General features: G+C 37.6%; 1 protein-coding gene across 2 annotated transcripts in view; it reads right to left on the bottom strand.

Annotated features, from left to right (window-relative positions):
• ADAMTSL1 (ADAMTS like 1) overlaps window positions 1-12,713 on the bottom strand; it is a 939,419-nt gene that overhangs the window by 239,297 nt on the left and 687,409 nt on the right. For both annotated transcript variants that reach the window (XM_064579938.1, XM_064579939.1), the window contains one exon: window positions 981-1,055. In XM_064579938.1, coding sequence (XP_064436008.1) covers window positions 981-1,055 — 75 coding nt within the window. The remainder of the gene's footprint in view (window positions 1-980; window positions 1,056-12,713) is intronic.

The following is a 12,713-nucleotide window of genomic DNA, read 5'->3' as shown; positions in this document are numbered from 1 at the left end:
TCTGGAATGATTTCATTTATAATCCAATGGCCAAAAGATAATGCTCACTACCTAAATTGGTTTCCTAGGCATGTGTGTGGGAGGGGAGAAAGAACAGAAGATGATAGATGGTTCTTTAGGAATCCAGGAACAGTCACAGTGGAGGAGATCAGAAATGCTCAAGGGACCAGCGGAAGTGAAGTCTTTCAGTGGAACTGAATTTTGTAGAAAATACAATGTATCCTCTTATACCCCTTCCCTGGGTTATAGCCTATAATTGTCTGCTGGTAATTTACAGGTCTATGTCTAAACAATAGTAAATGCTAATAATAAAAAAGAAACAATGTGGCTGTGTACTACTGCTTGGTAGGACTGAAGATATCAATTCTTTCTAAGTTCTAGTGGGGCCATGCTACCATTTGATCTCTAGGGTTGTGATTACCCATCAGTCCTCAATCCCAATAGCTATCTTCAGTATAGGAGGGCTTTGTATTGTCCTTAATACATGGGATGTTTAATCATACCACTATGGTTTTCTTTAAAAGTTAAGGTTGTTTGGTGCTTCTACGTTCCCCTGAATCGATAAAGTAATGGAACACGGGAATAGGAAGAAAGAAAGAGTGAAGGTGAGGAAGGCTGGAAAGAAGAAGGGGGGTGGGGGAAGGAGATGCGAGGCAAGAAAAAGACTGAGATTGATTGGAGAGGAAGAAGAGAGAGAATGAGAAATAATATTCACAAAAGCATAAACATGTGCTTGAGTCATGAACAACCTATTGGGAGCATCTATTTTGTATTTTTCAGGATGAGTGTGGTTAGAGATAATTACCCTGAGGTTTCTGCTATCTCATCAGGCAGCCAAAAGATAAACAGAAGCACTCAAAATATCATATTATGATAGAGTAGAAAGATTTGCACTTCCGTATTTTAATCTCTTCTGGGAACAAAAAATAATAGTGACTAAAATTCCCAATACCCAAAGGAAAACAACTGATTTTACTTACACAAGTGATCAGGTCCTTTTAAGACGAGGCGAATATGTCTACTTCCATAGGGAATAGCAACCACAGTATCATCCACTAGAGAGAAACAAAGCGATATCTTAAAGGCATATAATTTGACACAAAATTATTGATTAGCTCCTATATAAAGGCACTGACTTATATACTCCCCCAAATGATAATCATCTTTTAAGTGTTTGAAAGAGGAACACCAACATTTGGGAATCAAAATTTCCATTTTCCTCAGAAAAACACATGCCAGTGAAGCTGGTCACTAGTTAACTTATGGGGGACCTGGCCTTTTAAAAATATATATAAATTTTGATAGATTGAGAAATGAATTTGCAAGTTTCCATTTCTGATTTTAAAACCTGGTTTTTACATTGCTAAATTTCTCGGGATTACAAAAATGAAAATAAATTCTAATGCTCAAAGGATGACCGTATTATATCAAGATCTGAATTTCTTTCTAGCAAAGTAACTATCTTAGACCATCAGGAAAAATGAGAATAGGAGAAGATTTATTTGTTTGTATTTGTTAAATCTCTTAAGGGCAGAAATTATGCCTCCCAGTTCTTTAATATCCTTCCCTATCTACATCTAATATTATATATAGTAAGTGTCTCAGGAATGGTTATGAACCTTTCCCCCCACATACACTCTCTGCTTGACAATTAAAAAAAAATTTTTTTTTTTGGCTGAATCACAGCCAGATTTAGAAATGGGTTACTTTCACCCTACTTGCAAATTGAGACTGAATTCACTGGAAGCAGAACCTACTTTTTATTTTTATTTATATTTATTTATTTATTTATTTATTTATTTTAAAGATTTTATTTATTTATTTGAGAGAGAGAGACTGAGAGAGAGAGAGCACATGAGAGGGGGGAGGGTCAGAGGGAGAAGCAGACTCCCCGCTGAGCAGGGAGCCCGATGCGGGACTCGATCCAGGGACTCCAGGATCATGACCTGAGCCGAAGGCAGTCGCTTAACCAACTGAGCCACCCAGGTGCCCTACTTTTTTTTTTTAATTAGATTTATATTCTATGCACCCCAAACATATCACAGGCATTCTTGCTTGTGACGTTTGTGACAACACCACCTCTCATTTACATGCCACTGAAGAGTTTCACTTTCTAAATTATACCATTTACTCCTTCACCCAAAGCTTGTGACATAGGCAAAGAGGATACTACATTCTCCCTTTTATGATGATGAAATGAAGCCTCTGAGAAGTATAGGGAGTAGCCCATGGTCAAAAAAAGAGGAGGGCATTCCAGAAGACAAGGGAAAAAGCAGGCATTTTAAATTCACCAGCATATTCAGAAGCTCCGTGGGGATTCTTTCTTTCACACATATTTTTTTCTGATATTATATATTATCATGCTCTCTTTGGAAAAATTTAGTTTCAATAAGAGTAATCCTAAAAGGTAACCAATGTTCTGAAACTTAGCATCATCCCATCTTTAGGAGAATCTGATTTCCATAAATGAATCTCAGAAGTTCCCTAACTTCTCTGATCCTTATATTGTTTCCTCATTTGTAAGACAGGGAAAAGCACACTTACCTCACAATATTGTTGTAAAAAGATATAGATATTGATATCAATATATAGTTGTATAGCCTGGAACACAGGAGGCATTTTGTAAATATTACTTTCCTCCGTCTCTTCCAAATCTCCTTAAGGACAGGGACTGAAAGACTGTTTATTTTTGCTATGTTTTTAAACCCTCCAAGGCCCCAGCGCATAGCCAGTTGAATGATAAAGAAGAATCATATGCTCTCAATTCTTTCCCTAAAGAGGTTACATTTATCAAGTTCTCTCCAATGTTGAATATTCTACTCACACTACAACCTTCTAGCGGTTTTTAATGTCATACATTGTTGAAGAAAAGGCTGAATTTCAGAGAGCCAGGACTTTGTGGCTATAAGCACAAAACATGTAAGGAGAATACAGAAAAGGAACAAAAATGTTCAGACTGGGCCCATAGAGCTTTAAATGTCTTGCACAAAGACATGGATTTTTAAGTTTACAAAAGAAACTCAAAGCAGTTAAAACAATGGGATTTCTGGAAATAGAAAGTCTTTGTTTATCCACAGGTCAAATAAAGGGCAAGTAAAAGGGAAGCTTTCTGTTTGGCTCTGCAACACTCGGTGGTAGACTTCTGACCCACACACGACTCAGGCGGCCTCCCTCTTGTTCTGTTGAGAAGCCACTCTCATTCCATATACTGGGGCATTGACCCTGGCTTCTGGCTGATGCATTAACCCTTGTATGCTCCCCAAGGAAGATGGGGAGAAACCCAGAAGGGTGTTGGGGAAAAGGTTAGTCAAAGAGAAATAGGGAGCCTCTAAAGCTGGTGCAATCTTGAAGAATCAGCCTCACAGGGCACAGGAAGTAGGAAGAGTCATGGTCTGTTCTTCTATGGTTCTCTCAAGGGCTGATGGACAACTGGCCCCTCATCAGGCAATCAGCAAGTTCATTACTTTAGTCCACAAATATTTTTTGAGTGTCTCCTAGTGTTAGGCCCCCTCCTAGGTACCAGAGGTTCAGTGACAAAAAAGACCAGCAAAGCAGCAGCCCCACAAAATGGTCCAAGGAGAAGGGCCCCAGATAAAATATGTGGGAAAATACCACAAGCTATACTCTACTCGTGGAAACCCATAAAGCACATTGGTTTCTTAGAAGCCCTGAACAAAAGAGCCTCATTTCATTCTATTTAATCCAGTGCATTCCCCAAAATGTTTACCCAGAGAATATATACACACACACACACACACACATATATAATCTGTTAACACAGTTGATACATCTCAAAATATAATTTAAGAAACGGTGATCTTAACTTGACAAAAAGATAGGAAAAAATTGATTTCATATTCTGCATGTTGATAAAAAGCCCCTCTTTGAGTTGGATATGTATTAATAATTGTCTTATTTGGGGATAAATTCTCAATAATTAGGGATGGGCTGGGGGATTCTTCCATTTGGCATCTATTATAAGAGTGAGCACAGAATGGTGTTTAAGACATTTGAGAATGTGTGAGCAGCCTGGCTTTATCACCTACCTCCTTAGTGATTAATTCAATAGGTTTGACTGGTGGGACAGATGGGTACACCCTCTCTCACTGGGCCTCACATTCCTGTGGGTGCTCTTTTCCACAAAGGCACACTGCTCTATGACCAAGTGCATCTGGCCTAATCTATTCTGGCTTTGTTGACAGAACCATGATACCAATAGTCAGGACATATTTCTAGGTTATTAATCAGCAATTCTGGAAGACCTGCTTCAGAGATCAGATAACCTCTTTCTCAATTAAATTGATAAGCTCTCCATGGGAATCATAAATGCTGTCATGTCACAAATATGGGTTGCAAATGTCCTTTCTCAAGAAAATTAATTATTCTAAAGATTGTACCTAAAATATTTCCTCAAAAAGTCTACAGCTATATGTGTATTTCACAGCTTTCTATTGAATACTTTAAACTTGTTTTACAATCTCATCATACGTGGACTTTTCTGTGTCATTCATTGCTGTATCAGAGAAAGGTCATAATGATAATTTTTGAAGAGATAGGATTTCCTATTCTGATATCTGAGCTTGCCTTATTTTTAGACCTGTTGAGGTTTATGTTTTTAAGGAGTCTTCCCTCTAAGTCTATGGGACTGGTAATTTATTTTCGTTTCTTTTTTTCATTTTTTTTTATGGTAATTTTTTTTTAACAGAAGAGTCATCGTTAATGTGATTGGCTACACATAAAAATAGCAGTACATACAGTCTGCCAATCTTGAGGAGGTTTTAGTAGTATATTTTTTATCTCCATGCCAACTTCATTACTTTTACAATATATCCAATGAAATAAGGTGAAGCCGAGCATTTGAGCCCTTCAACATCTCCCCCTGAAGTTATCAGTCATTACACAATGGAGGACGTATACCTAACAGGCGAAATAAGATGGATCTTCCTCAAATGTTATTAAGCACTTCTGGTTCCTCATCTCCTTACAAATCTCTCTCCTCATCTCTCTCAAATGTTGGGAACTTCATCTTTACAGTTCTCCAGGCCAAAAACTTTGGAGCTATTCTTGACTTCATATATATATATATATATATATATATATATATATATATATATATATAATCAGCTAGAAAATCCTATTGCCACAACAGTCAAAATACCATATTTCATGGATTCTAAGAGGAACTGTCTCTCACATTTTAACATATGTGAAATCAGAATGCATCCCACAATCAATGGTGCATTATATCCTTTCTCACTGAGGCAGTGATCCTGCCATAGTTATCTTTGCCTGCACAGTTGCTAACACCAAAACGACCAGTATCAAACTTGCAAAATGGGAGTCAGCAGCTTGGAAGAAGATTCTAAGATAATAGTGGAACACCCTTATTTAGCCTCTCGGAACTAAATAGTCGTGGGGGTTGTAAGGAGATGAGGAACCAGAAGTGCTTAATAACATTGCCAAAGTGGGAGTCAAAAGCCAGCTCGCTGTACACAGTTGCAAACCTGAGTTGAAAGTCCAGCATCATCTGGTTCCTGACAAGATGGAATAACAGTGCCCAGACTTAGTTTTCTGCCTGGAAACAACCAAAAAGTCAGAAAATTATATAAAACCCTGGCTTTCAAGACACTGGATATCAGGCAAAGAAGGGCAGCAATTGCTGAGAATCAGGAAACAAGGTAGGTGAGCCTTAACACTGCCTGGGATTCCTGCTTTGAAAGACTTTCCTGGCTGCAGCTCAGGAGGTGGGAACCCCAACCCCAGGAGGACTCCCTGAGTTGAGGAGACAAAGTTGAGAATCCAAGAAGATCAAGGTGGCTAGAGTTGTGAATGACAGATTACCAGAGAGAAGAGAGCTACACAGAGAGACAATTCCAGAGCTTTAAGAGCATTCTCCCATCACATTGTACACCTCAAACACATACAGTGATGTATGTCAATCATTTCTCAACAAAACTGGGAAAAATATTTACATGACATAGAAAAAATACTTATGTGACATGCTAATGATATATGCTATTATATAATTTTTTAAAAATTATTCTCTTTGGGTATCCAGCAGCATACCCATGCTAATCAGGATGTGCATATAAAGAAACTAGCTGAGGCTGGGAAAATAACCACACAAAAGAATTATAGAAATGACTATCTGGCATGCATATAGGGCTGGGAATAGTATCTTATCCCACTAGACATGCTAGAAAACTTTATAATTCATTGAGCAGTAGCAGGGTCTTGCCTCAGTAGCAGGGGACAATTAGCACCAGCCAAACATGGCTTTGGTCTTGCCAACCAAATTTTAAGACCCCAAAAGGATCAAATTGATTCCAAGTAACTTCATTGCTTCCAGAACAAAACTGAAAAAATATTTACAGGAATACCAAAATATCTAATATCCAACCAGATAAAATAATAATATCTGATATCAGGTCAGAAATTACCAGGCATGCAAAGAAGCCAAAAAAATTACAGCCCATCCTGAAGAGAAAAATCAATCAATCGAAATGCAGGAGACATTAAAATATTAACTATAACCTTATTCCATATGTTCAAAAACTTAAGTACATACACACAAAAATTTTCAGGCCCAGAGAATTTCAATGGTGGATGCTACCAAACATTTAAAGAAGAAATAACATCAATTTTATACTATCTTTTCCAAAAAACAGAGGAGAAATCACTTCCCAACTCATTGCATGAGGTCAGCATTACACTGCTACAAAAACTAGACAAAGGTGGTATAAGGAAGGGATCCTACAGACAACTATCTCTCATGAACATAGATTAAAAAAAAAAAAAAACAACCCTCAAACAAAACACTGGCAATTCAAATCCTGTAATCTATGTAAAGAATAATACACTATGGCCAAGCAGAGTTTATCCCAGGAAAGCAAGGCTGATTCTTTGTTTGAAAATCAATCAATGTTATCCATCACAATAAAAGTCTAAGGAAGAAAAGCCATATGATCACATCATTTGAGGCAGAAAAAGCATGACAAAATTCAACATTCATTCATTATAATAACTCTCAGCACATTAGGAATAAAAAAGAACTTCCTCAATGTGATAAAAGGGATCTTCAAAAAAACCTACAGCTAACTTTATACTCAATGGTGAGAAATTGAATGCTTTCCCTCTTAATATTGGAAATGAGGTAAGGTTATCCACTCTTGCTTCTTCTATTCAACATCATATTAGGCATCCTTGCCAGTGCAATAAGGCCATAAAAATAAACACGTGATTTACAATTTGAAAAGGAAGAAGTAAAACCATCCTTATTTGTAAAACAAGATGATAATTTATGTAGAAAATCCAAAAACTTTCAGAACTAATAAGTGTGTTAGAAGATTGAAAAATACACAGCCAACACATAAAAATAAACTAGCAATATACAATTGGAAATTGAAATAAAAAATAAAATGCCAATGCAGTAGGGTAAGAAAATAAAAGAGGGGGGCGCCTGGGTGGCTCAGTTGTTAAGCAACTGTCTTCGGCTCAGGTCATGATCTCAGGGTCCTGGGATCGAGCCCCGCGTCGGGCTCCCTGCTCCGCGGGAAGCCTGCTTCTCCCTCTCCCGCTCCCCCCACTTGTGTTCCCTCTCTCGCTGTGTCTCTCTCTGTTAAATAAATAAAATCTTAAAAAAAAAAAAAGAAAAAGAAAATAAAAGAGGTACAAATTTAACTAAGGTACAGGATATGTACGCTGAAAACCAATAAAGGCCTATGAAGGGAATGAGAGAAGACCTAAAGAAATGGATAGCCATGAAGTGCTCATAGGTTAAATGACTTAACATAGTAAAGATGTCAATTCCCCACATATCAATCTATATGAATTAACAAAATTATAAATCAAAATTTTAGCAAGATTTTTTATAGATATGGACAAGCAGATGGAAAAATTTATATGGAAAGGCAAAGAAATTAATAGAGAATAGCCAAATGAGTTTGAGAAAAAGGGTACAGTTGGAGGGATCAAACTATTTTATTGAAAGACTTCCCTTAAAGCTATAGTGACCAAGACAATGTGGTATTGGTGAAGGATTGACACATAGATCAGAATAGAGAGTCCAAGGAAAGACCCATGCAGGAATGGCCAGTGGACTTTTGACAAAGTTTTAAAGGCAATTTAAGAGAGAAAAGGATATCTTTTCAACAAATGGGGCTGGAAGAGTTGGACATCCTTATATCAGAAAAAAAAAATTAACCTAGATATAGATACACTTTACACAAAAATTAACTGAAAATAGGTCATTGATATAAAAGCTAAAATATAAAACTGTAACACTTTTAGAAGAAAATATAGGAGAAAATTTGTGACCTGGGATTAGGCAAGGGGTTCTTATGTACAATGTTAAAGGTACAGTCCTAGTAAGAAAAAACTGATGACTGGTCTTCATCAAAATTAGAAGTTTTTGCTCTATGAAAGCTAATATTAAGCCAGTTTTGGGGGACAAAAAGTACCTATGGAGAAAAAATATATATATTTTTAAAGATTTTATTTATTTATTTGACAGAGAAAGACAAAGCAAGAGAGGGAACACAAGCGGGGGAGTGGGAGAGGGAGAAGCAGGCTTCCCACAGAGCAGGGAGCCCGATGTGGGGCTCGATCCCAGGACCTCGGTATCACGACCTGAGCTGAAGGCAGATGCTTAACGACTGAGCCACCCAGGCACCCCGAAAAAATATTTTCAAATCACACATCCGACAAAGGACTTGTACCCAGAATGCATAAAGAATTCTCAAAATTGAATGGTAGGAAATCAAACTCATTTAAAAACTGGGCAAAGGACTTGAACCAACACCACATCAAAGAAGAAATAAGCACTTCTGTAGTAGGCAGTATAATTTTACCCCCTTGCTCTGCCAAAGATGACCATGTCTTAATCCCTAGAATTTATGAATATGTTATGTTAAGGGGGAATTAATATTGCTGATAAAATTAAGACTGGTAATCAGCTGACTTTAAAATGAAGAGATTGTCTTGGATTATCTGGGTGGGCCCAATGTAATCACAAGGGTTCTTTAAACTGGGAGAGAGAGATAGAAGAGGAGATTGGAGGCAGAAGGAGATCTAAAGATTTTACACTGCGGGGCTCCGAAGATGCCGAAGATGCCAAGGAACATAGATAACCTAACAGAAGCTGGAAAGGCCAAATCAAAGAAAATCAATTAGCCCCTAGAACTTCCAGAGGGAACACAGTTCTGTTTAACATTGTGAATTCATCTTGGCAAGACCCATTTTAGAGTTCTGACCCTCCAGAACCATAAAATAATAAATGTGTTGCTTTGAGACACTATGTTTGTGGCAATTTGATACAGCAGCAATTGGAGACTAATACACTATGAAAAGATATTCAACATCCTTAGTCATTAGGAAAATGCAAATTAAAACAATGATGAGATACTACTATGTACCAATTAGAATGGTTAAAATAAAAAATACTGGCAATACCAAGTGATGGAAAGAATGTGGAGCAAGTGAAACTCTTACACATTGCTGGTAGAAATGCAAAATAAGTAAATTACTCTGGAAAAAAGTCTAGCAGTTTCTTAAAATGTCAAATATATACCTACCATATGATCTAGCCATTCAACTCCCAGGAATTTACCTAAGAGATATGAAAGCGTATGTCCATACAAAAATGTGTACATGAAGGTTCATAGCAGCTTTATTTATAAGACCTCCCAAGTGAAAACAACCCAAATGCCTGTCAACAGGTGAATGAATAAACAAACTGTGGTATGTCCATACACTGGAATTACTATACAGCAATAAAATAAACTAAACTGCTGATGCATGCTATATTAATGAATCTCAAAATAATTATGGTGAATGAAAGAAGCCATTTGGACAAGAGTATGTATTGTAGAATTCCATTTATATAAAATTCTAGAAAAAGTAATGAAATCTATAGTGACAAAAAGATCAGTGGTTGCCAGGGGACAGGGCCAGGAGAGCGCAAGGGAAGGATTCTAAGGGGCACAGAAAACTTTCGGGATGAGGGTTATGTTTGGTTTCACAGCTGTATGCATATGTAAAAATTCACAAAGTTGAACACTACGTCATTTATACAATACAGCTGTTTAAGAAAAAAGAGTCCAGTACCAATGGATTTTATTTCTTTTGTGAGTTCTTTTAAAAATGCTGTATTACAGGTACCCCCATGACATGTGGAAATTGAGTCTAAAATGATTAAAAAAAAATTGAAGTTTGGGGAAAAGTTTTATTTCAGTTTAATTTACCAATTTATTAATTTATTTCAGGTTTTTTGTATGTATGAGTAATACATGGCTTAAAAAAAATCCAAATCTAAAGTAGATCTCTTAAGAACTATCAAGTAAAAACTCTAAGTGGTCAGGAGGCATTGTGTCATAGTTTCTTAATCTCAGTGGCAGCTTTTCTTTCTTCCATAGTGGTGCATAAAATAATGGCCCATCTTTCAATCAGTGAGGTCTTACATTCACAGAAATGCACTATAGAATCACTCTTTATCACCTCCACCACTGCTGCCATGGTCCAGGCCATCATCATTCCAGGCTTACTGTAACGGGCTTACTGTAACAGCCTCCTGACTGCTTTTCTTACTTCCATAGTTGGACCAACTATAGTCTATTCTCAACACAGTAGATAGAGTAATCCTTTTCAAAATAAATCAAGTCATTCCTCTGCTCAAAATCCTCCTGTGACTTATTTCATTCTGACTAAAAGCCAAAATCCTTACAAAATCATTCTTCACCCCACCTCGCAACCCTCCTGCCTTCATCATTCCCAGTAGGCTTCTTTAAACTGACTTCAAGTCACATTAGCTTCTTTGCACTTCAAGAAATATGTCAAGATTGTGTTTACCTCAGGGCCTTTGCACTTGCCTTTCTCTATGACTGGAATTCTCTTTCCCTTGACTTTTGTAAGGTAACCTTGGATCCTAGTTCAGATGCCATCTTATCAGTGAGTCCTTTCCTTACCAATCTATTTAGTATTGCAAGTCCCTGTAACACCCTTGGCTGGCAGCCCAGCCCTTTCGCCTATTCTTCTTTCCTGCTTTACTTTTTCCCAAGACTCCTATCACCATATGGCAATACATTTTATTTAGTTTTTTGTTTTGTCTGTTTTTTTTGTCTGTCTGTCCTTCAGGAGTTTTGGGATATCCAGGTGATTTCAAAACACACAAATTCATATGAGAGGTTTGCAAAGCTGGAGACATTAAATTGATAGCAAATAGACTGGCTGTAGTTCTAAGTATATTGCATATACTTGGAAAATATGTAATAGAGTACAAGCCAATACAATTTGCAAGAAAGTGAGCATTTAATTTCAAGAATCAAAAGTTAATGTTAGTTAAATTTATTCTTTTGTTGTTGTTGTTGGGCTGGGGAAGTTGAAAAGAAGTGATCAGGAAAAATGGAAAGATTGAATGCTATCAGGGGACAGCCTTTTCCTTTAAAAAGGGGGAAAAGGTGCCTTGATCTAGCTCTCTTTCTTGTCTGTATTTGTATTAGGCAATTACACTGTCTTTTGATACAAAGATGGTTTCTTTTTTGTTTGCCAGCAAATGGCAGCCATTGGATGAATTCCTCCAACTTCTCTTTTTCCTTCTGGCACTTCCCGCCATGGTCTTTCTCCACTCTTCTGTTTTCTCTTTGTTCCCCCAAGGCTTGATAACATTAAAAAAAAAATCTTGGATATCAGTTCAGAAGAAAATGAGTTCAATGTGGGGAATCCGAGTGCTAGGAGTTCACAAAGAGCATGTGGCTGGCTTACAGTGCCTTTTGGCAGAGCAGAGGGGAGCGAGCTGGCCCAGGTCCACCAGGCCTTCACGGGTGGAGCGCTGCTCACCTGGCCAGCACCGTAGGCCCTGCTGAGTGGTCTAATCTTCCCTGCCTGTGAGTCACTGCGCAGCCTGTAAATATAGGGTGGAAGGTTCTTCTGGGGTGGAGAAAACATAAACGAGGCAGTTTGTTCAGCATCTGCTATAGATTGTGGTGAGGTGCATGCATATGTTGGGTTGGGCTTTATTGATATAAATCATTTTGTCATGAGGCATCATCAGTGCTAAGGTAAATGAATCAATTGCATTTTGTCATTATGGATAATCATCAGGTTGCGTATTATATAATTTACCTACTCCTCTGTCTTGAACAGAGCACTTTTCATTGAAATATCTATTTGCAGATCTGGGGATGACTTATGGCTCTTAATTCACTTCAGTTTGTTCTTTCAGAGCTTCTCATTATTCCAGTGATTGAGGCCCCAGAGGTCCCTGATGATGCCCTCATACTGATCCAGGCAGATTGTTCAGGGAGAGGGCATGAGTGGGAATGGAGGAAGGATCCCCTCCCCCTAAGCCTGCTATATAGCAGTTACTGTACAAAAGCAAGCTATCTCCTTTTTCTGTGCCTAGCAGAAATTCCTAGATTCCTAGATAATGAGCATTGATTCAATTACATGACATAAATAATTAGAAAGAGCTGAGCTCTTCCAAGATTTCTTAAAGTGTTCTATAAAAGTGACTTTTTAAATGTAACTTCCCCCCTCCCAAATATCCCACCATGACTTCAGAGATTTACAAAAGAATTATGCCTCTATCCTCTGGTTTTCATCTTCCAAATTCTTTAATTTGTCATCGTATAGCAGAAGCTACCAACACATGAAAGAAAAAAAAAAAATCTCAACTGAATGTACTATATCAATGTCTAACTTACCTCATCCTTCATTCT

Source organism: Mirounga angustirostris, unplaced genomic scaffold (assembly GCF_029215605.1).
Source record: "Mirounga angustirostris isolate CCGP_5_RB_7025 unplaced genomic scaffold, mMirAng1.0.hap1 SCAF_15, whole genome shotgun sequence".
In the NCBI taxonomy this organism is placed as follows: Eukaryota; Metazoa; Chordata; class Mammalia; order Carnivora; family Phocidae; genus Mirounga; species Mirounga angustirostris.
The sequence above is the reverse complement of the archived record's forward strand: the minus strand, read 5'-3'. Positions and strand labels throughout refer to the sequence as shown.